Here is a 19,912-nt window from a genome sequence, read left to right as displayed (position 1 = left end):
ATCAGTGACTTTCTGTATGAAAGAAGAATGGAAGACAAACAAAGAAGAAAATCATTTCCCAAATTTAGCTCATAGTCAGTAGAGTATGTTCCATGGAAGATCACAGATTCACAGGTGTAAATCTACCTTGTTGAATTTTGTTACATTTATTTCAGTTGTCCTTAAGGGTAGTTAAACATCATCATCAAGTTAAATGATGAATATTGAAATAAAGCATAGTACACATTTACTAATTACTATATTACAGTGCCAAAAATAAATACATACACAGGTCTTCAATATGATAGGACACCCATCTGACTTTTCTTCTCTACTGACTGGACTCCAGATCCAGAGAGACATGAAGCCTGGTCAATGAAGATCATCACTATTTATTTGATTCCACTGCAGAACCAGAAATCAAAAAATTCAAATATTTAGTGCTAAGGAAAACAAAAAAAAAAAATTCAACTATAGTACAATAATTTTTCAGAAAGTGAAGTGTAGTAATTTAAAAGATTAATTAGTAGAGCAAGGAATTTTGTGTGTGTAGCAATATTAATTGGAAAAAGAAAATAACATTTACTGGCTAATAAAGTTACTTTGCATTGCCTTGGACATACAAAATTTATAACCATGACTCCATATCGAATTTACTCCCTTCGATTTTTATTAGTTTACCCGTTTCTTTTGCACAAAGTTTTAGGAGAAACAATATTGTGAGACATAAAAGGAAAGAGAAACTATTAATTTATGTTAAAGTTGAATGTATGTGTGATGGAAAGCTATTGGTCTCATTCCAAAAATAAAAACAAAAGAAATAGGTAAACTAATAAGGGACATCCCAAAAAGGAATACGGGTAAGCTGATAAAGAACAGAGGTAGTAAATTATTACCCTTGCAGCCTGTTTGGTAGCTTTATGAAAGGTGTTAGGGGGCGTTTGGTTCACATAATGGTATGAGTTTGGAATGAGGAATGAAATCAAGGTGGTATAGGTTTGGAACGTGATGCTTAATACCATGTGTTTGGTTTTTATTTGGGAATGAAATTTTTTCTTGTATATAATACCTAGAGGTATTGGTATGAGCCAAACCCACCTCCCTCTTGGGTTTCTAAACCCCATACCTTATGGGTTTTAGGTATGGGTTTTAAATCTATTAAATAATAAAACAAACACTAGGTATGGGTTTTGCTCATTCTAAACCCATACCTAATACCAGAAGCATGTGAACCAAACGCTCCCTTAATGGTATTCTATTTGTATGCAACTTTGCGAGGAAAGTCTTATATTCATGTCCATGGTAATGAATTTCATCCCCAAGAATGTGTTTTTCTTTGTGAATTTCCATTACACTAAAAATAGTACTTTAAAAAGATATTGGATGGTAACAACCATTTATAAAGTTAATAGATGTTAGGGTTAAACAAACTGCGGAGATGAGATATTATTTCACAGATTTATCATCATTTATCAGCGTCTACCAAAAGGGTTATCAAATAACTAAATGTTACATCGACAAAGAGATATTTTAGTAACATCATAAAAATTAGAGTTTTTTGCGGGGATATACCAAGATAACAGAGCATTTTGTGGGGATATATCAGAATAACAGAGCATTTTATGGGAATATACCTCACTAATTTTTTTTTGTGCGATATACCAACTTAAATTTAAGTTTTATTAAAAGGTACCACAAACACTATTCCTGGCTAGAAAGTCAAATTTTCGGCCTTTAACTTGCTTAATTACTCTTTGTATAGTACGTGATATTCCTTTGCTTCTGTTACATTCATTTCCCTCCAACTTCCTTATTGTCACTTTGTGGCTCACTCAAGAGTTTTTACCAAGTCAAAGGGCAGAAATTTGACTTTCTTGTCGGAAATAGTGTTTTTGGTACCTTTCAAAAAAAAAAAAATTAGGTTGGTATATCCTCACAAAAAAAATTTAGTGAGGTATATCTCCACACAATGCCCTATTACCTTGGTATATCCCCGCAAAAAACTCTAAAAATTATTCCTTTAAGTAAAATCATTTTCTTGAACTATTAAGAGAAAATACCATACAGGTTAACATTTCATGGCAAGCCATATTGAATAAGAGTTAAGACGTAAACGTCATGATTCCCATTGATGGCTCCTTTCTTCATGAATCCAAAGAAAATACCTTGCCGCTGTTTGCCGAGATCATTTGGGTACTTGGTTGAAAGGTTGTCAGGCTGCTGGTTTCTCTCAGGATGCTAGCGAGGCCGAAGCCCCGCGCCACCTTATGGGGCTCCAATGGATAAAACAAAATGAATGGATAAATTGCATCTTTTCCATGGATTGTTTGCGGCTAATCAAGAAGGTCAAAGAGAGACGAAAGTTTAATACTCACATGTCTAATATAATTGATCATTACAGGGGAGAGCACTCATGGTACACCCGGATGTACAGGTATTTTTGTAATAAATTACAACTTCAGGGGCACGTTTGTAATTCCGCGTACTCTCTCTCCTCTTCCTCTTCCGCGTGCTTTCACTGCCATTTTTCCGGCAATGCTGCTCATTTCCAACGGGATGTGTGACGACGGCGGTGATCCGTTCAAATCTTCGTCATTTTTGTCGTCGTTGTTGTTTCAAGACTCATTTCTCTCAATTCTTTCTCTCTCTCTTTCTCGCTCTTCTTTCTCGCCGGAAACATAGAAATCAAAACTTCCACGATCTGAAATTCGCGAGATGGTGATGATGAGGCGACTGAAATTCCACGATCTAAAAGTCGACAGATTTGAAATTCGCGAAACAAAAAGAAACAAGTTGAAATTCGTCGATTTGTTCAATTTCTCATTATTCATTTGTGTTGTTCTTGTTGTTTTGCTCATTGTTGTTCATTTGTTCAATTGATCTGTTGTTGTTGTTATGTTGTTGTTGTTTCAATAGTTCTCTCTCTCCTTCTTCCTTCCAAACACAACAATGGAAATCTAAAATTCGCGAAAAAAAAAAATTCCATATCTGAAATTGAGGAAGAAGATGATAAGCAAATGACAAAGTTTGCTCGTTTGGGTAAAAGTGTGCTCATTTTCTTAAATGAGTAGAAATGCTTGCTCATTTGTTCATTTTACTCATTTGCTCATTTTATTCATTTGCTCATTTTGCTCATTTTGCTCATTTGCTGAAAATAGCCTTGGGTGTACCATGCCCAGGTCTACTACAAAGATTCTCATTACAGGGTATTGCTCCAAGAGGTTACAGGCGCTAGGCTCGTCTATGAAGGAAGAGGGACTGACCAACTTGCGGACTACATTGCAAGGAAAGCAAAAGGGAGAACAGATGGTTTCAATAACATTTGTATTTTGTCGGACCCTTCCTCGGATTGTATGAAACTTTATGTTATGGAAAAACAACAATGTAGGGGAACTTCTGTTAATCTGAGTGATCCGATGCGTAGATCACAACTAATTGTACCAGATACTATTGTTACTACGTAATGTTGTAATCTATGTTCCTCTTTCTACCAAAAAAAAAAAACGTCATGATTTGGCTGATGCCTTGTGCACAAGATAAGGCAGTGATTTCCCCTTTGTGATATAGCATCTTGTTATAGTCACTATTGGATATCACCGACACCTCTCTACCATGAACCTATGTTACTCGGACACGAATTGAGTGTCTATTCGGATACGGGTGTCCAAGTGTCCGACTCGGCTATTTTGTAGAAAAAGTAAGGTTTTTAGTTAAAGATGAAGTATCCAGGTAAAGTGTCGTGTATCCAAGTAAAGTATCGTGTCGGACACAACACGACACCCCTTTTTTGAGGTAAATGAAGGTGTCGGAGTAACACTGCGGCATGAACATCCTCACCAAAGTTGTGGCCTGTAGAATTGTAGAAAGCTGAAAAAGTTTACTAACAGCCTACTACGACCGTGCCACCCCCTTTAGCAAGTTAGATTTTCTGAATAGCAGAGTTGTCGTACTCCCTCCTGATATCGGTTTTAGACTTTTAGTATAGCTTGTTAACGAACTGATGCTTTGTCACCCAGTATGTAAAGATAATGAGCAGATGATCATGTTTTATTATATGCTAATTAATTCCTAGAGATATCATGGTTTTACCATTCTCGCAATCTTTTTTCTTTCCTGCATTACAAAGCTTTCTAATCCGTATAACATATATGGCCATGGAATCTGTTACTGCTACAAGATCACAGCATGGTTCACAGTTTTACGATGCAGATACTATCGGTTTTGTAGTTTTAAAAACCTTTACGACACAAACGATAAGATGCAGCCTTGTTTTTGGCACCATGGATCACAGTTTTCATTCGCTTTCTTATGCTAACATTCCAAGAAGAAAGCTAATGCCATCTTATCATGTGGAAGTTAAGCATAGAGGAAAGATGAAATTGTTGCATCAATCGTGGGGACAATGTGAGAAGACAGTGATTCAAATGGATAGAGTTTGAAGAAGAGCCAGCTCTGAAACAAGCGGCGAAATAAAGTGAGGAATTGAGGGTTGGGGCTAAAAGGTTTGCCATGAGCTACACCCCTTCAAACAGAAGCAAAGGCCAAAGAAGCAAAAGGTGTAAATCAAGACTGATAGTGGAAGACTGCATCAATGATTGTAAATTATTTAGTCTATCTTTAGAAAAGTCCCTAGGATTAAAGTAACTTTGGCTCATCAGATCTCATGTATATCAGCCAGGACCACTAGGCCACTTTTATGTACAGTTTGTAGTGACTTTGATGGTGGGGACTGGTAATCCACCCTTACCAAAAAAACAAAAAAGAAAACGGGGAACGCTCTAGAGGTGACAAACAAGCCATTTGGGCCTGGTTTTGTCATATTTGGATCTATTGTCAAGCAACCTATACATTACTCGATATTAGTATCTCAAATTTTGGGTCAAACAACATTTGGGTGTGGTTTGGGTTGAGGTCGAGCAATCTGGATTAATGTTATTGAATACGTGTCAATTTTTTGAAACAATACATGTCAACTTTTAAATTAACGAGGATACGTGTCAATTCTGACATGTTTGATAGAGCAATAATATTTTATGACATAAGTATCATCTTGTGTTCTATTGCCAATACTGACATGTCTAATAGAACAATTATATTTTATGACGTAGGTATCATCTTTTGTGCTACTGCCATTATTGACATGTTAGAGTACTTTTGAAATTTCTTGGCCTAAGTACTAATGTCCATATCAGAGTTTCGTGCTCACACTCACGTAATCATGTTAAGCCTTTCAAGTTTTGTATATGGGAGGTATACATTATGTCAAAAGACAATGCTCCTCCCTTCTCAACAAAAAGTTAAAGTGTTAGGCTATTTGGAAAATTGTTCTCCGCCGGACATGTGAGGAGGGGTACTTTGGTAAAATTCACTGGCATGGGGCGTAGAACAATTCCTCTTCTCTGTTTGGTGGAGAACAAGTTCGCTATTTAGCCTTTTCATCTCGAAGTTTTTGACAATAGTGCTGGTATGGCAGTATCAGGCCGGTATCTTTCAGTTTCTGTCACTTTTTTTATTAAGAGTGTGCCGGATTCTTGTGTGTAAGTTTTGTGTTCCTTCTTAGGTTGCCTCTTAGCTACATTAAGCATTGTTTGCTCCATCTTGCTGAGTTTGATATCATAAACCATCTGGCTTCTTTCTCTTTCATGGCTTTTAATATCATACTACTAAACTTTGTAGCAATTTTGTTATGGACCTTGCCATTCACAGTCTTTGCTCAAGACACAAAGAAATTCATTTATAATGGCTTCCAAGAAGCCAATCTTCATCTTGATGGGGCTGCAACAATCCACCCAAATGGATTGCTGCAGCTGACCAACTTCTCAAAACAGCTAAAAGCTCATGTTTTTCATCCAGACCCGCTTGAGTTTTCTTCTTCATCATCGCTCTCATTTTCCACCACTTGGGTGTTTGCCATTAACCCAGAGATACAAACCTTTAGTGGTCAGGGAATTGCATTTGTTCTCTCTGCTTCCCTGGACTTCCATCATAGTCTTCCAGGCTATGACTTCGGTCTCTTTAATCGTTCCTCTATTGGTAACTTTTCAAACCATATTTTTGCTGTGGAACTAGATACCGCACAAGACGTTGATTTCAGAGATATCAATAGCAACCATGTTGGAATTGATGTCAATAGCCTGATATCAGATGCTTCTGCTTCGGCAGCCTATTATTCTGATGCTGAAAGTCAGAACAAGAGCCTCAACCTTTTGAGTGCGAAACCGATGCAGATTTGGATTGATTATCATGAGACCAGCATTTTGATCCAGGTAACAATGGCTCCCCTTGGACTCCCTAAGCCAAGTAGGCCTCTGTTAACTTCACATATCAACCTTTCTGAAGTTGTCTTAAGCAAGACTTATGTTGGTTTCTCCTCATCTACTGGTTCACTGGCTAGTAGTCACTATCTACTCGGATGGAGCTTCACCCAAGGTGGGCAAGAAGCTGAAAGCCTTGATTTATCAAAGCTTCCTCCACTTCCCCATATCAGAAACCGAGGGAAAAAACTGAGTGTGGGTTCCGTAATCATGCTGGTTATTCTATCAGTCATGGTCATAACAAGTGCTTCGTCATATTACGTCAAAAGAAGGAAGAAGTATGAGGAAGTCTTTGAAGATTGGGAACAAGAATACCTCCTACAGAGGTTTTCATATAAAGATCTTTATAACGCTACCAAAGGATTCAAAGAGAAGGAGCTTTTGGGAGCAGGAGGGTTTGGGAAGGTTTATAGAGGGATATTACCTTCCTCGGAACTTGAAGTCGCTGTTAAAAGAGTCTCACATCGCTCAGGCCAAGGAGTGAGAGAATTCGTAGCAGAAATTGCTTCTTTGGGGAAGTTAAGACACCGAAATTTGGTACAACTCCTTGGGTATTGCCGAAGGAAACAAGAGCTACTCCTAGTCTACGATTACATGCCTAACCTCAGTCTTGACAAGTATCTTTATGATGATGGAATTATGCCAAATTTTTCATGGCATACAAGATTCAGAATCATTCACGGTGTGGCTTCTGCGCTTTTATACCTTCATGAAGAGTGGGAGCAAGTAGTAGTTCATCGTGATGTTAAGGCCAGTAACGTTTTACTAGATGCTGACATGAATGCAAGGCTTGGTGACTTTGGACTAGCAAGATTATATGACCACGGTACCAATCCTCAGACTACCCATGTGGTTGGAACAGTCGGATACCTTGCACCTGAGCTTACAAGAAAGGGAAAGGCAACCACTGCCACTGATGTGTTCTCATTCGGGATGCTTACCCTTGAAATTGCTTGTGGGAGGAGCCCAATTAGCCTTCAATCAGGTTCAAATGTAGAAACATATTTAGTCGATTGGGTAGATGAATGCTGGAGAAAAGAGGTGATTATCGAGGCAAGCTATCTAAGATTTGAAAGGAATTGTGTTGCGGAAGAACTGGAGCTAGTTTTAAAGCTAGGCATGCTTTGTTGTCATCCTAAGCCAGAAGCAAGACCTAGCATCAGGCAGGCGGTGCACATTTTGAATGGAGATAGTGTTTTGCCTGAGATGCTTCCTTTCGATGCTAAAGCCACTCACGGAGATCAAACTTTGTTTCCTGTATCTTCTCAAGCAACTTCTGCTTATTGTGCACACAGTAGTGATTCCATACTAGAAGTCGGTCGTTAAAAACTTAAACTAGTTTATGCCTTCAAAACATGGCTGTAACCTTACCATTATTGTTAAGCAAATATGAGACTTCAAGCTTATTACAAGTGTCTCTAAGCAAAGTATTATCAGTATGCGCCGTCTGAAATACCAAAACTAAACCAGCATAACCCTGGCAGAAAAACAATCTATCATGTTTCTAACACCACGGTATTCAATAACAATGTGTAAAGCCTCAATTTTACTCCCCATGCCAGTCAATATGCTTTCACAGAATCAGTATATAAATGTGACTGGAAAAATTAATTCAATTAACACCACCTTCTTCAATAACACGGTCTACCAATGTTTCCTCGTGGAACCTCCATAAGATGCATGCAACGTCCAATATGAGATTAGATCCAACCTCTTTTCCTAGATACGAGTGTACACATAATAGAAAATGGGATACAAGTATACGATGTTTGGGGTGCAGCCGTGCAGGAGATGTATCGAAGTGAGTAGGATGTGTATTAGTGTCCAATACAAGTCGAGTGCAGGACACACCATCTATATGAAGTGTCCGTGCAACCTAACATGATAGTATGATACCAATAGAGAGACGACTAATGCAGAAGCAAAAGTCATTGTATTTGGTTTGAATCATAGCCATAAGGTCTGCGTCTGACAATGTGGTGGTTGACAGTTCCTGCATTGCTAACTTACTGTATTAGTAGGCCGAAGGACAAGACCACGTCATACCATAACTCTCTTACACTCTCTTCCTCCGAATTTGTACTCTCATCCCAGTTAACAACCTCTTTCACTCTCTTCCTGTCACCTATATCCTCCCACATATTAACTGAATAGAATAATGAATAATGAGGAAAGAGAGTAGGGGGTGAGATATATTCTCATCCTAATTTGGCTTTTGTTGATGTAAGGTTATCAAGTAAAATTGTAAAAATATCGATGATATTCATGAATTTCTAACACCATAGAGGTACCTTATAAATTTTTGAAACCCCACAAACCTGATAAAAAATCCTAATAATTTTGTGTAAAATTTATTACGAGACCAAATGCCTATTAAAGTAGAACTAGTTTTTTGACCCGCATAATGTGCAGATTTTATATTAACTTTTTTCTATTTTTGTAATGTTCCGAAAGAGGGAAAAGAACGTAAAGGGAGGAGAATCATAATACATAAAAATTGTTTAGTTGTAAGAAAAAGTAGTAATAATAATAGGAGGCAAAAGGGAGAGATAAACATGTGTATTGGGAGGGTTGTAAGTTTTAAATACTACTCCTAGTATAGGAGGTCATAGGAGATGTTTAAGAGTCAAAAATGGTTGTTTTACTTTCATGATCATGAACAGGACTTCCACAACCTCCCTTTTTACTCATTAAACAATCAAAGCCTTGCAATTATAGTGGGACTAGTAAAAAGTTGAAGATGACTTCTTTTACCTAGACTGACTAATCTTGAATTTCCTTGTCATCCTTGTCAGTTGTCACTAGAGATCATGACTTGACATTAAGGTGGCCATCATCGTATGGAAAAATCAACTCACTACTTATCTTAATAATGTAGGTCATCATCAGGTTCGAGTCGAGTTAGAGATTATCAGCCTATATGAAATTTTCGAGTCGAGTTAGAGATTATCAGCAATAGCAACAATTCCAAAGACCCTCCTCCTAAGTCCCCACAGTCCACAGATGACAGACCACAGTCTGTAAGATATCCCTTTCATATACATAGCATATAACATATTACTGTTATAAACTAGTAGACGCTTGAAACCTGATTCCCTAGACTTGGGACCTTCACTCCAATATACAGCAATAATTTACTGGTGTTTCTTTCATCCCCACACCACGCAATACGCATTATGTGCAAACAGTTTTAATCTTTTGCCTATTATGGCTATAGCTCCTCGAAATCTTCCTCACTTTACAATCATACAGCAAATGAGCCTTACGTTTGCTTTGATCTTTGTGGTACATGCCCTTGCTCAAGAGCAAACACACTTCATCTACAATGGTTTCCAAGGATCCAACAACACTCTCCTTTTAGATGGACTCTCAAATATCCACCAAAATGGCCTCCTTCAAATGACAAACTACACAATCCCTAGTACTTCTCATGCTTTCTACCCACACCCCATCATGTTCAAACGAGATCATGTATCTTTCTCCACAGCTTTTGTTTTCGCTATGTATCCTCAGTTACCAAATCAATCCGGCCATGGAATCGTCTTCACTATTGCCCCATCGACAAATTTTCAACATACGCTCCCAGCCAAGTACCTAGGACTCTTTAATGATTCCACCAATGGTCTTTCGTCTAATCGTATATTTGGTATAGAGTTAGACACCGTCCAAAATGCTGAGTTTGGAGATATTGATTCCAACCATGTTGGAATTGATGCTAATGGCCTCATATCTGCTGATGCTGCTTCAGCAGCATACTATTCTGAGGCAGAAGGGGTCAATAAAAGCCTGCTGCTAAATAGTGGAAAAGCAATGCAAATTTGGATAGACTATGATGAGGAAGAAATGTTAGTTAATGTCACATTAGTTCCACTTGGTCATCCAAAGCCTAACAAGTGTCTCTTGTCTAAGCACATCAATCTTTCTACAATACTTTATGATTCTATGTACGTTGGTTTCTCTTCATCTACTGGCCTGGTATCCAATAGTCATTACATACTAGGATGGAGCTGGAATCAGAAAGGGAAAGCGCAAGATCTAGACCTTTCCAAGCTTCCATCACTTCCCAGAATTAAACATGAAAAGCGAAGCATAAAACATCTTATTTTTGTTGTTCTGCTTATATTAGTTTTACTGTCGTTATCCATGATTGTTGGAGCTTCCTGGTTTTTATGGAGGAAGAAATATAAAGAATTGCATGAACCTTGGGAAATGGAATACAATGCACATAGATTCACGTACAAGGATCTTTATGTGGCAACAAAGGGTTTTAAAAAGTTGGAGCTTATTGGAGTTGGCGGTTTTGGGGAGGTATACAAGGGTGTATTGCCTTCTACAAGTATCCCAGTCGCGGTCAAACGAGTCTCCCATGATTCGCAACAAGGGATGAAAGAATTTGTGGCGGAAATCTCTACCCTGGGAAGGTTTAAGCATAGAAACTTGGTGCAGCTCCTAGGCTATTGTAGAAGAAAGGGAGAGCTTCTTCTGGTCTATGAGTATATGCCTAATGGGAGCCTTGACAAGTTCCTCTTCAGCAAGGAACAAAAGTCAACTTTACATTGGTCTTCAAGAATCAAGATCATCAAGGGAGTGGCTTCTGCCCTACTATATCTTCATGAGGAGGGGGAACAAATTGTCCTTCACCGTGATGTGAAGGCAAGTAATGTCCTATTAGATGCCGACATGAATGCGAGATTGGGTGATTTTGGCCTCGCCAGACTTTACGGTCACAGCAATGATCCTCGAACCACCCATGTGGTGGGGACAAGGGGATATATCGCACCAGAGGTCAGCAGAACAAGGACACCTACACCTAGCACTGACGTTTTTTCTTTTGGGATGTTCTTACTCGAGGTGGGTTGTGGAAGGAGGCCAATTGGCGAGCAGTCTGATGATGATGCAGAGGATCTTTTTCTCAGTGACTGGGTGTATGATTGTTGGAAGAGGGGAGAGATTCTCAAGGTCAGTGATCCTAGAATGGAGGGGGGCTATCTGGAAAAGGAAATGGAGCTCATTTTGAAGTTAGGCCTTCTCTGTTTGCATCCTAAGCCAGAAGAAAGGCCTACAATGAGGCAAGTAGTTCTGTATCTTGATGGGACTGCAACTTTGCCTAATATCCCATCTGAATATGATACAGTAAGCGGCAGTTTCTTCGGCGAGGGTTGGGGAACATCGGGTTCATATCCATCGCCATCTAGAACAGTTTCGTTTAGTGTCATGTCCAGCACAAATTCAGTCATCCAATACGGTCGTTGATAGCAGAAAATAGCTCACATATTAGGTTTAATCTACCTTGTGGATGAACTGATGCCTTTTAACAATATATGTTGGGTCATGCCTTATAATATGCTAAATCCTTCAGATAATGGTTATCCCGGTTTACATCATGGTTCGAAAATACACTTTTAGTCACTGTCACGGTTGCGATTTCGTGGGAACGGAACAGATTCATTCAACGCGGGTCACATCACGGTTTCACTCACAAATTTGGTATTATTTTTTAGGTGTTTTTTATGATTATATGCTGATATCATATTATGATAGTATAATAATGGATTGTAGATTTGTTATATCTCCTAGTTTATCATAACAGTTATTTGCATTATATACTATAAAAATAACTTAAATAGCATTTGTTTTCCCTCCTAAAACCACCATAGATCTTGTGATTGTTGTTTCGTTGCCTCTTCTTCTCTCTATCTCTATCTTTATATGTTTATTTATGTCATTATTGGAGAGAGGTGTAGGGAGCAGTCGGAATCTCAGAAGAAGAAAAAATCTGAAAAGTAGCGTCTTGATACGGGAAATGTAGGCGAAAATTGCCTTGTCATGGTTGGTTCGGCCTACATTTCGGCTTATTAAATCCACCGGTTTGAAATGGTCAAACTCCGTTCTCCAAAGTTGAGAACCATTCCAATACGGGAGAACCGAATTGATTCAGCCCTCATTTTCAAGCTATGGTCTACATTATTCTAGTTGTCCTAATTTCAGCAGCAATATACAGAATCCTAGTTGTTTCTCATCAGTTAACCATCTGCAAGCATAAAGTGGAACCTTTCGAGTACCTGAGAACATGTCTAGTAGAATCAATCACTTGCTCTAAGGGCTGTACAGGAAGGAAGCTGTTTAATTTTGGAAAACAAGTTTTTCATTAACCCTGTCCATCATTCAAATTAAGTTGTTGCAGGCTGTTAGCCTGTGGTTAACCCAAAAACCTTAAAATCTTACCTTTCTGAATCCGTCAGCAGCTTCTCCTACACTGCGATGGTCGTGTTGCGAGTTGCGACTCCTATTATTATTGCAACTGGTGACAAACTGATATCTATAACCTATTTTCTCATCAGCTAGTCTTCGGTGAGACCGTCTCTCCCTAACTTAAGCTTATTGTAATATATTAAAAGTTAACCACAACATAAGTAAAATATGACCCTCGCAGAATAAATATATTTTTTAAAAAAATCCCCTAGCACCACAAGAAGGTATTGCAGGACCGTCTTATACAAGACTTTGCCTTCAATCTTTTGCATCTCTCGTGAAATTGGGGAAAGAAGATCAAGAATTTCCTCGACATAGTGAAGAAACTTACAACTGAGTAGAGTTGTATAGTACCTGGGCTGACTCTGCAAAATTAAAATCTGACTTCAGCTGTTCATCATTTGCCAATTGGAAGCTGTCCCCAATGTGCAAAATTAAGAAAACAAAATTGCGCGCCCATCGTCTTGCACTGCCACAAAATGACTAGTAAAATTGAAATTGTTTACAACCTTATTTATTAACATTGTAATAGATATAAGTCTGTATATACATGAAAGGAACAAATACATTTCTCATCATGTAGTGAACCATTCTCATTCTGATAATTTAGCCTCGATTTCTTCCAAGCTTAAGCCTTTTGTCTCTGGGACGAGCGTCAACACAAATACGAGGGATAGCAAAGCAATAGCTCCAAACAGGAGGAAAAGGTTATCAGCTCCAAGCAACTCCTGCAAAAAACGAACATAAGTCAGCAGAGCGTTGCGGAAATACCAAAGGAACAACCTGTAATTCAAGACAAGAAATATGTCCTGGAGAAAAGATGATATTAACTTTTACCTTTAACGGTGAGAAAGCAAAGGTCACAAGAGCATTTGAACCAAAGTTTGTTAAAACAGCGAGACTGATTCCTCGTCCTCTCGTGCGAAGAGGGAATATCTCTGACACCATTAGCCAACTGATTGGTCCAAATGATATCTGAGAAACCAGTTTAAGACATAAACTAACGTCAGTGGCATACCATATTATCTCAGGTAAAGACAATTAGACTCTTATTTGTTATTTATCAAGACTAGCCTTTTAGATGATTTGTTTGAATAGCAATCATGGAGGACAAGGGAGGGATGACGAGGAGTGAGCTTGCATTTTTTCTTCCATATCTTTCCAAAACAAAGATGTCCAAAATCTTTCCTTCTCTTATCCTATGTTATATCCAAACAACGGAAAATTCTTCTATCTAAACACACTCTTAATGATGCCATCACTTCTAGTTTAAAAATGACTTATGTCATGATTTAAACATAAAAGTAATGCAGAAGGATAGTAATGCACATTTTACTCAATTATTTCAACATGACCTCTAATCACATGTGTTATATTTACGAACGGGTGGCTGTACATTATTTTCTCCCTTTAAAGAGATTGGATACAATGTTTTACTTCTCTATTTAAAGATATAAGTTAGTAACATAACAGAGCATTTACAGGATCGGAGAAAATGGATTATGAGCTTCTCAGGAGGATAAATGTGATTTAAGAAATTACTTGATAGCTACCGACGTATAGAAGCAAGGCAGCTACAGCAACAAACGGGAGGCCTCCAAGAAATTTGTAGTAAGCAGCTAGGAGGAATAAAGCCACCGTCTGTACAACAGCACAAACAAGGAAGCATTCACATACCAAATCACTGAAACCCATTCTCTTCAACTTGAAAAAATAAAAGTACAGTGATATTTACTGAACATTAGTTCTAATCAGTATAATTTAATTTTTTTAAACAGCAAGAATCAATTTAATCAGTTTTATCGCTAAAATATGTAATTGTAAATGAGAAAAACACTAGAATCAACAAATGACTTTTAGTGGTAAAACTCAAATTTAATCAACTTTAGTCAACTGAACTCAGTTTCTATCAGTGATTATCAGTTATCCGCACGAAGAACATAGGCCCTTGAAGAGAAAAGAATAACATCTAATTATATTGAAAAGTATGGTTTTGTATACATACGATCCCACTAACACCACCAATTAGTAATGGTTTCCTTCCAAGATCATCAACTTTAAGAACAGCAACTCCGGTCATAACAAACTGCAAGACAGGAATGAGAAACATGAATGCCATATACAATTCCACTTTATATTAATGGCAGATTGTTGTTGCTTGCCAGATTAATAAGTATACCTTAAATAGGCCAATTAGCACAGAAACTCGAGTGGCATCAGATGCAGCAGAAAACCCAGCACTCTAATTATAATCAAGGAATCATAACACATAAGCATCCATATTATGAAGAAACTTCATCAGTGAAAATGAAGTTCGACAAGTTTGACTTACCTGTAGGATTTGACCAGCATAATACAAAACACTAGGCTGCCCAGTTATCTGAAAAGAGTTATAAAGGAGTCAACATAAACGTGGCTTCATTCTTTTCACCTGAAATGCTAATTTGCACATTTAGAACATCTGAACTTATTATAACTATTTTTAGTGGTAAATTGAAGATGGTAGCCCTTTAATAAACTTATCTGAATGACAACTGAATGATTCGAACTTGTCTACTGAAAGTCTGAAACTTATACTTACGGGAATTTGGTCAGTTACTAACTATCTGATACGTCCCTTCCTGACTTATATTCATTTCTAAGTTAAAAAGAAGCTGTAGATTAATTATCTTTTCAGCAACTTCACATACGTTATCGCCACCTCTTGACCGGTTACAATGGATTTTTTTTTTTTTTTGCCCAAAAATGACACCATAATGTTTACTTTAGTTGTTAAAGTTATAGTGATGGTTTTGGCCCTAAAAAAATCCACCAGAATTCTGTAATAGGTTGCAGTAGTAAATGTGAAGTGTTTAAAAATGTAGTATTTGACTATTTTACTTCTTTGAAAAGGCTATAAGTCACAAAGTGACCTATCGAACATGTAGTAAATGACAGATCTTTCCTATTTTTAAGGTGAAAAGGAAAAAACAAAGCCTTAAAAGAGGCTTATAGCCGTTCCAGAAAAAAGTTGTAACAATTCTAACTTATTTTTATGAAGAATACTAACATTTTCAATAAATGCATAAGCATGAATTCAAAAATCACCTGCTGAAAAAGCACAAGACCTCCACCAATAATAAAAGCTTTCAGATTTGGCCCTTGGAACACCTCTAAAAAGCTTGCTTCTGATTCCCGATCATAAGCAGATTTCATTGAAACTAGTGTGTCATCAATTTGCTTTTCAGAAACTTTATCACCAGCAGGTCTGCCTCGGAGTTTGCTCAGAGCAGTAACAGCCTTTTCCTTATACTCCTGCAGAGATCCTTTACCTTGAACAGCCCTAAGAAGCAACCAGCGAGGAGAAGGAGGGAGACTGAACATCCCAAGACCCATAACTGCAGCAACTGGAACACTCAACCCAAACATGTAACGCCATCCTCCTACTGCCTCGATTTCAAAGCTACCAACAAAGAAACCCAACTGAAGAAATGCAAATGGGCCACAGATTACATAACAGATTTGAAAAAGAAAAGGGAAGGAAATTCAGAAGTGAAGTCTCAGTTGAAGTCAGATACCAAAATGCCAAGAACTATGAAGAGTTCTTTCAACGAAATTAAAGTCCCACGAATCTGAGAAGGGCAAGTTTCTGCAATGTAAAGAGGGGCTGCATGCATGGCCTACAAGAGATCAACTTCAGCATACAATTAATCAATTGCAAGTTATTTCACTCGTTATTAAAACCAAAAGACAATACGACACTCACCCAGCCAATACCAAGGCCATAAATAAGCCTCCCAATCAAAAGAACTTCAAGGCCAGGAGCAAATGCAGTAGTGAGGCCGCCAATCGCATAAAGAGTTGCAGCAATTAGAAGTTCTCGCCTCCTTCCTTCAAATTTAGGAGGTAGCAATTTTTAATGTGGTAATCCCAGATATGTCCAAATTAGATGACAAGTAAATCAACTTAAAGCACTAAAGATATACCAAGGAAGTCAGCTATCGGAAAGACCATGATAGAACCAAAAAGAGCTCCATAAAGTGAGCCGCTCACCTACATTGCATTAAGATATATATGGGGAAAAAATGGAATAATTTCAACTATATACCAAAACAAGCCATAATTAATACAGAAGCTTACCACTAAACCCTGTTGAACTGCCGAAAGATTGAACCATGTTGTACCACTAAGCTCAGGAGACTGCATTTACCATATATTACACTTCTCATGTCAATAATTCTTATATGTGTAAATCATCAAGAGCAAAAGCACACCTGTAGTGATATCGTAGCTCCAGAAGTAGCACCAATATCATACCCAAACAGCAAACCGCCTAGTGCAGGGAATAAAAACCTGAAATTTTTGAGAAAAATAGTTTACCAATTTGATCAAAAAAATTCACTCCTTATCTCCGGAATTAGTTGTCACATTGTTATTACCCCTCATAATTAAGGTTATGACAGAATTTTATGAGAAAAAAAACCTTTACAATCATTTCGTCAAACTCTAGAATCTCCTCATCACTTGATATACCCTATAAGTGATGCCATATTGGAAGATTTAATATGGATGTCATCTAGCTTAATTGGTAAATGGTAAAGTCTTGTGGGGATGGTACTCGAGACCTGGGATCGAATACCATCTACATCACTATGCTCATTTACACCAAAAACAGAATTTGGAAGATTGAATTATTAACCATTCTATATCAGACAATTATTTCCAAACTTCTCAAGATAGTACTGCTCAAATTCACACTGTAGCCTTATTAGGAATAACATTTTGAAATTTATAGCAAAATCTATAACAAGTGGGTTTCACCCTAATACCCAATCCAGTAATTAAAAATGCTAATGTATGGATTATAAATTAAATAATTACCAATTTGGGGCCAATATTAAGCAGATTGACAAACCCTTATTTTAAAATTTAACACAATTACTAGTCAATTGACCAAAATACAGTCAATATTAAACCCTATATAATTTCATAGTATGACAAAGTAAACATTTACATAATCATACTCAATCAAACTACATTATACATTAAACCCACCAAAAATCAAATATTTAATTAAACTCACACCCAGAACTAAAAAAAATATATATACATTACTTACGGCAAAATTACAGAAGACCAAGCAAAGACCTCTTCTTCAACAGTAGTTTGGTCAACTGGGTAATCCTCTTTCTGGGCATTAACTTTATGATGCAATAAAGAAGTTTCAAGACTATAAATTGAAGAATTTCCCATCATAATATTTCTTCTTTTTCCACTCAAATTCTTTCTGGGAAACATATTATTTGTTGAGGATGATGCAAAAATATTAGGCTTAATGTGGGACCAAGAGGAGAGAGAAAATGATCTCTTAATTTGATGATTTTTGAGGTGTGATGATATTGATGGATGATAAATTACCCAAGAACTGGTAATTGATGATGCCATTTTTTTTGCTTTGTTTCTTTTTTTGTTCTATTTTGGGAGGTTGAGATTTGGGAGTAACAACAAATGTCAAATTATCAAAGACTAATTAATTAGTATGCATTGGATTGAAAAGAGAAGAAAATTCGACATATAGTTTGTTGTACTTGTACTGTGAAATGTGTGTGTAAATATCAGCAGTAGCAGACAACGTGAAACGCATGACAGATGCGAGAGTAGTTCTTTATTCTATAGTAGAGGGAAATTTTAATTTGCACGAACGAACTAAACTTATTGAAGTTTGCAAGAAATTGTGCCAGGTGTTTGTTGGATAAGCTTAAATCTTGTATAATATTCAGATCTTTATGAGATCTAGGCGAAAAATATGGTCGAATTTTTTTAAGTTTTGCCCTTGTTGGAGAAGTGGAATAACTAAACAATGTTGGAATATCTAGTTATATGCCATTTGGCAATGAACTACGAATCTGTTCTGTACTTCTCTAGTTCTCTTCACCTTATCTTATTTTAATTCCTTATTAGTAAGTTCAGAGAAGGTATTAAGGGTCGGTTCTCCCTAACTTATTTTCAGTTCAATTCGATTCGGTTCAGCTTAATTCTAAACAATACTTTTACTCTCATATTATTGCCAAAATGCTGACCTTTGTAGTAGTAGTACCTATGTGAGGGATCAAAATTTTTAGAAAATAGTATTCATATTTTATTTTAATTATTTACTTTCATGACATTCCTAACCAATACATTTTATGCTCCTCTCATTCTTTTGTGCATGCACATCAATGCACATTTATTTGAGTTTTCTAAATTCATTATATTTAGTATTGAGCTATTTATTGCATAAAAAAATACTCCTTCCCTCTCATAATATAATTTCGATTTCTATTTTGGGAGTCAAACTTTTAAAAAATTTGACTAGATCTTGTCATCAATATATATATATATTAAAAAAAAAAAGCATACTCATGTAAAGTCTTTGTTAAATTCGCTTCAACATCTACATTCAAAATATCAACTTTTTATATTTCTTACTAATACAAAATAGAAGATATTGTAGGTCAAAGGTGCGTCTTGAAAATTGTGCAAAAAGAACACATGAACTATATTTATATTTTGAAACGGAGAAAGTAGCTTTTTTAAGGAATGAAAACTCGTTAAACTTTATATCCTCTTATTTAGGACAATCTAGATTTTCTCCCGTTTCTAGCAAATCAGGCTAATCATGAATATAACACAGATGATTTCAAATCTTTAATCAAAAACTTGTGAACCAACAAGAAAACCGGATAAAGAAACATTGCACTCACACAAATAATCATGCGAAAAGCCTCAAAAAACTGTAACTGATGAACAAATTGCAATTGATGTCCAAACTTTTGAACCTTTAAAACATCATGATAGATCCTTAATTATAGGACGAATACCACTCTTTCTTGAACAAACCTTATCATCCTTGTTATCTTTGCCTCACCACCTGACATTCTTTAACAAAATGCAGAACGATGCAATATTTCAAGGGTTCAACACAGATTACAGATCTACAAGTAGATTAAGGAAGCATGCTCCGCCATCTCTTCAAATCAATTTAATTCATTCCAATAGTAGTAATCCGAATATTTTCGAAACCCCTCATGATAACGTCCAGGTTCCTATTCCGTTGTTGACTCCGCTCATCGAAGCACCACCACCTCTGCTCGCAGAGTCGATGAAAGACAGAGAGAACAACCACAACAATGAAGAGATGAAGAAACCGACCGTGGCCTCAACTGACCTCTTCAGCTTGTTCAAATCAAATTGCGTTGTTGTAGAACGCAAACAATGAAGATTTTCCATGATTTATACATTATATAGGGCTTAGAAACTAGATTAGACAATACATATTAAGATCATATATTAGGTACTGTCCATACTGGAAAACCAGGATCACTGTAAGCAGCAATATGCTAAACCAG

General features: G+C 37.0%; 3 protein-coding genes across 7 annotated transcripts; 2 read left to right on the top strand and 1 right to left on the bottom strand.

Annotated features, from left to right (window-relative positions):
• Positions 1–33: 33 nt before the first annotated feature.
• On the bottom strand, positions 34–18,371 carry LOC104900061 (D-xylose-proton symporter-like 3, chloroplastic). Of its 5 annotated transcripts, XR_007268407.2 has the most exons (15): positions 17,644–18,371; positions 16,799–16,877; positions 16,665–16,724; positions 16,511–16,577; positions 16,291–16,415; positions 16,103–16,204; positions 15,633–16,007; positions 14,878–14,925; positions 14,725–14,787; positions 14,551–14,631; positions 14,088–14,186; positions 13,383–13,520; positions 13,113–13,273; positions 12,877–12,910; positions 34–384 (listed from the first exon to the last, which is right to left on the bottom strand). XR_007268407.2 is itself a non-coding variant. In XM_048633735.2 (14 exons), exons 1-13 carry the CDS (start codon positions 17,967–17,969, stop codon positions 13,139–13,141), a joined length of 1,698 nt encoding a protein of 565 aa, XP_048489692.1. In that variant the 5' UTR covers positions 17,970–18,371; the 3' UTR covers positions 12,797–13,028; positions 13,113–13,138. The 5 variants fall into 5 exon arrangements, 4 of the variants coding, with proteins under 4 accessions (XP_048489692.1, XP_048489691.1, XP_048489693.1 ...); XM_048633735.2 differs by lacking the exon at positions 34–384 and having other exon boundaries at positions 12,797–13,028; XM_048633734.2 differs by lacking the exon at positions 34–384 and having other exon boundaries at positions 12,797–13,014.
• LOC104900059 (L-type lectin-domain containing receptor kinase SIT2) lies at positions 5,146–7,707 on the top strand. Its single transcript, XM_010687392.4, has one exon. It carries the CDS (start codon positions 5,622–5,624, stop codon positions 7,617–7,619), a length of 1,998 nt encoding a protein of 665 aa, XP_010685694.2. The 5' UTR covers positions 5,146–5,621; the 3' UTR covers positions 7,620–7,707.
• Positions 9,218–11,922, top strand: LOC104900060 (L-type lectin-domain containing receptor kinase SIT2). Its single transcript, XM_010687393.4, has one exon. The coding sequence runs from the start codon at positions 9,501–9,503 to the stop codon at positions 11,544–11,546; it is 2,046 nt and encodes a 681-aa protein (XP_010685695.2). The 5' UTR covers positions 9,218–9,500; the 3' UTR covers positions 11,547–11,922.
• Positions 18,372–19,912: the final 1,541 nt, after the last annotated feature.

This window comes from Beta vulgaris, chromosome 7 (assembly GCF_026745355.1).
Source record: "Beta vulgaris subsp. vulgaris cultivar EL10 chromosome 7, EL10.2, whole genome shotgun sequence".
Lineage (NCBI taxonomy): Eukaryota > Viridiplantae > Streptophyta > Magnoliopsida > Caryophyllales > Amaranthaceae > Beta > Beta vulgaris.
Note: the sequence above shows the minus strand (reverse complement) of the source record. Positions and strands in the feature narration are given on the sequence as shown.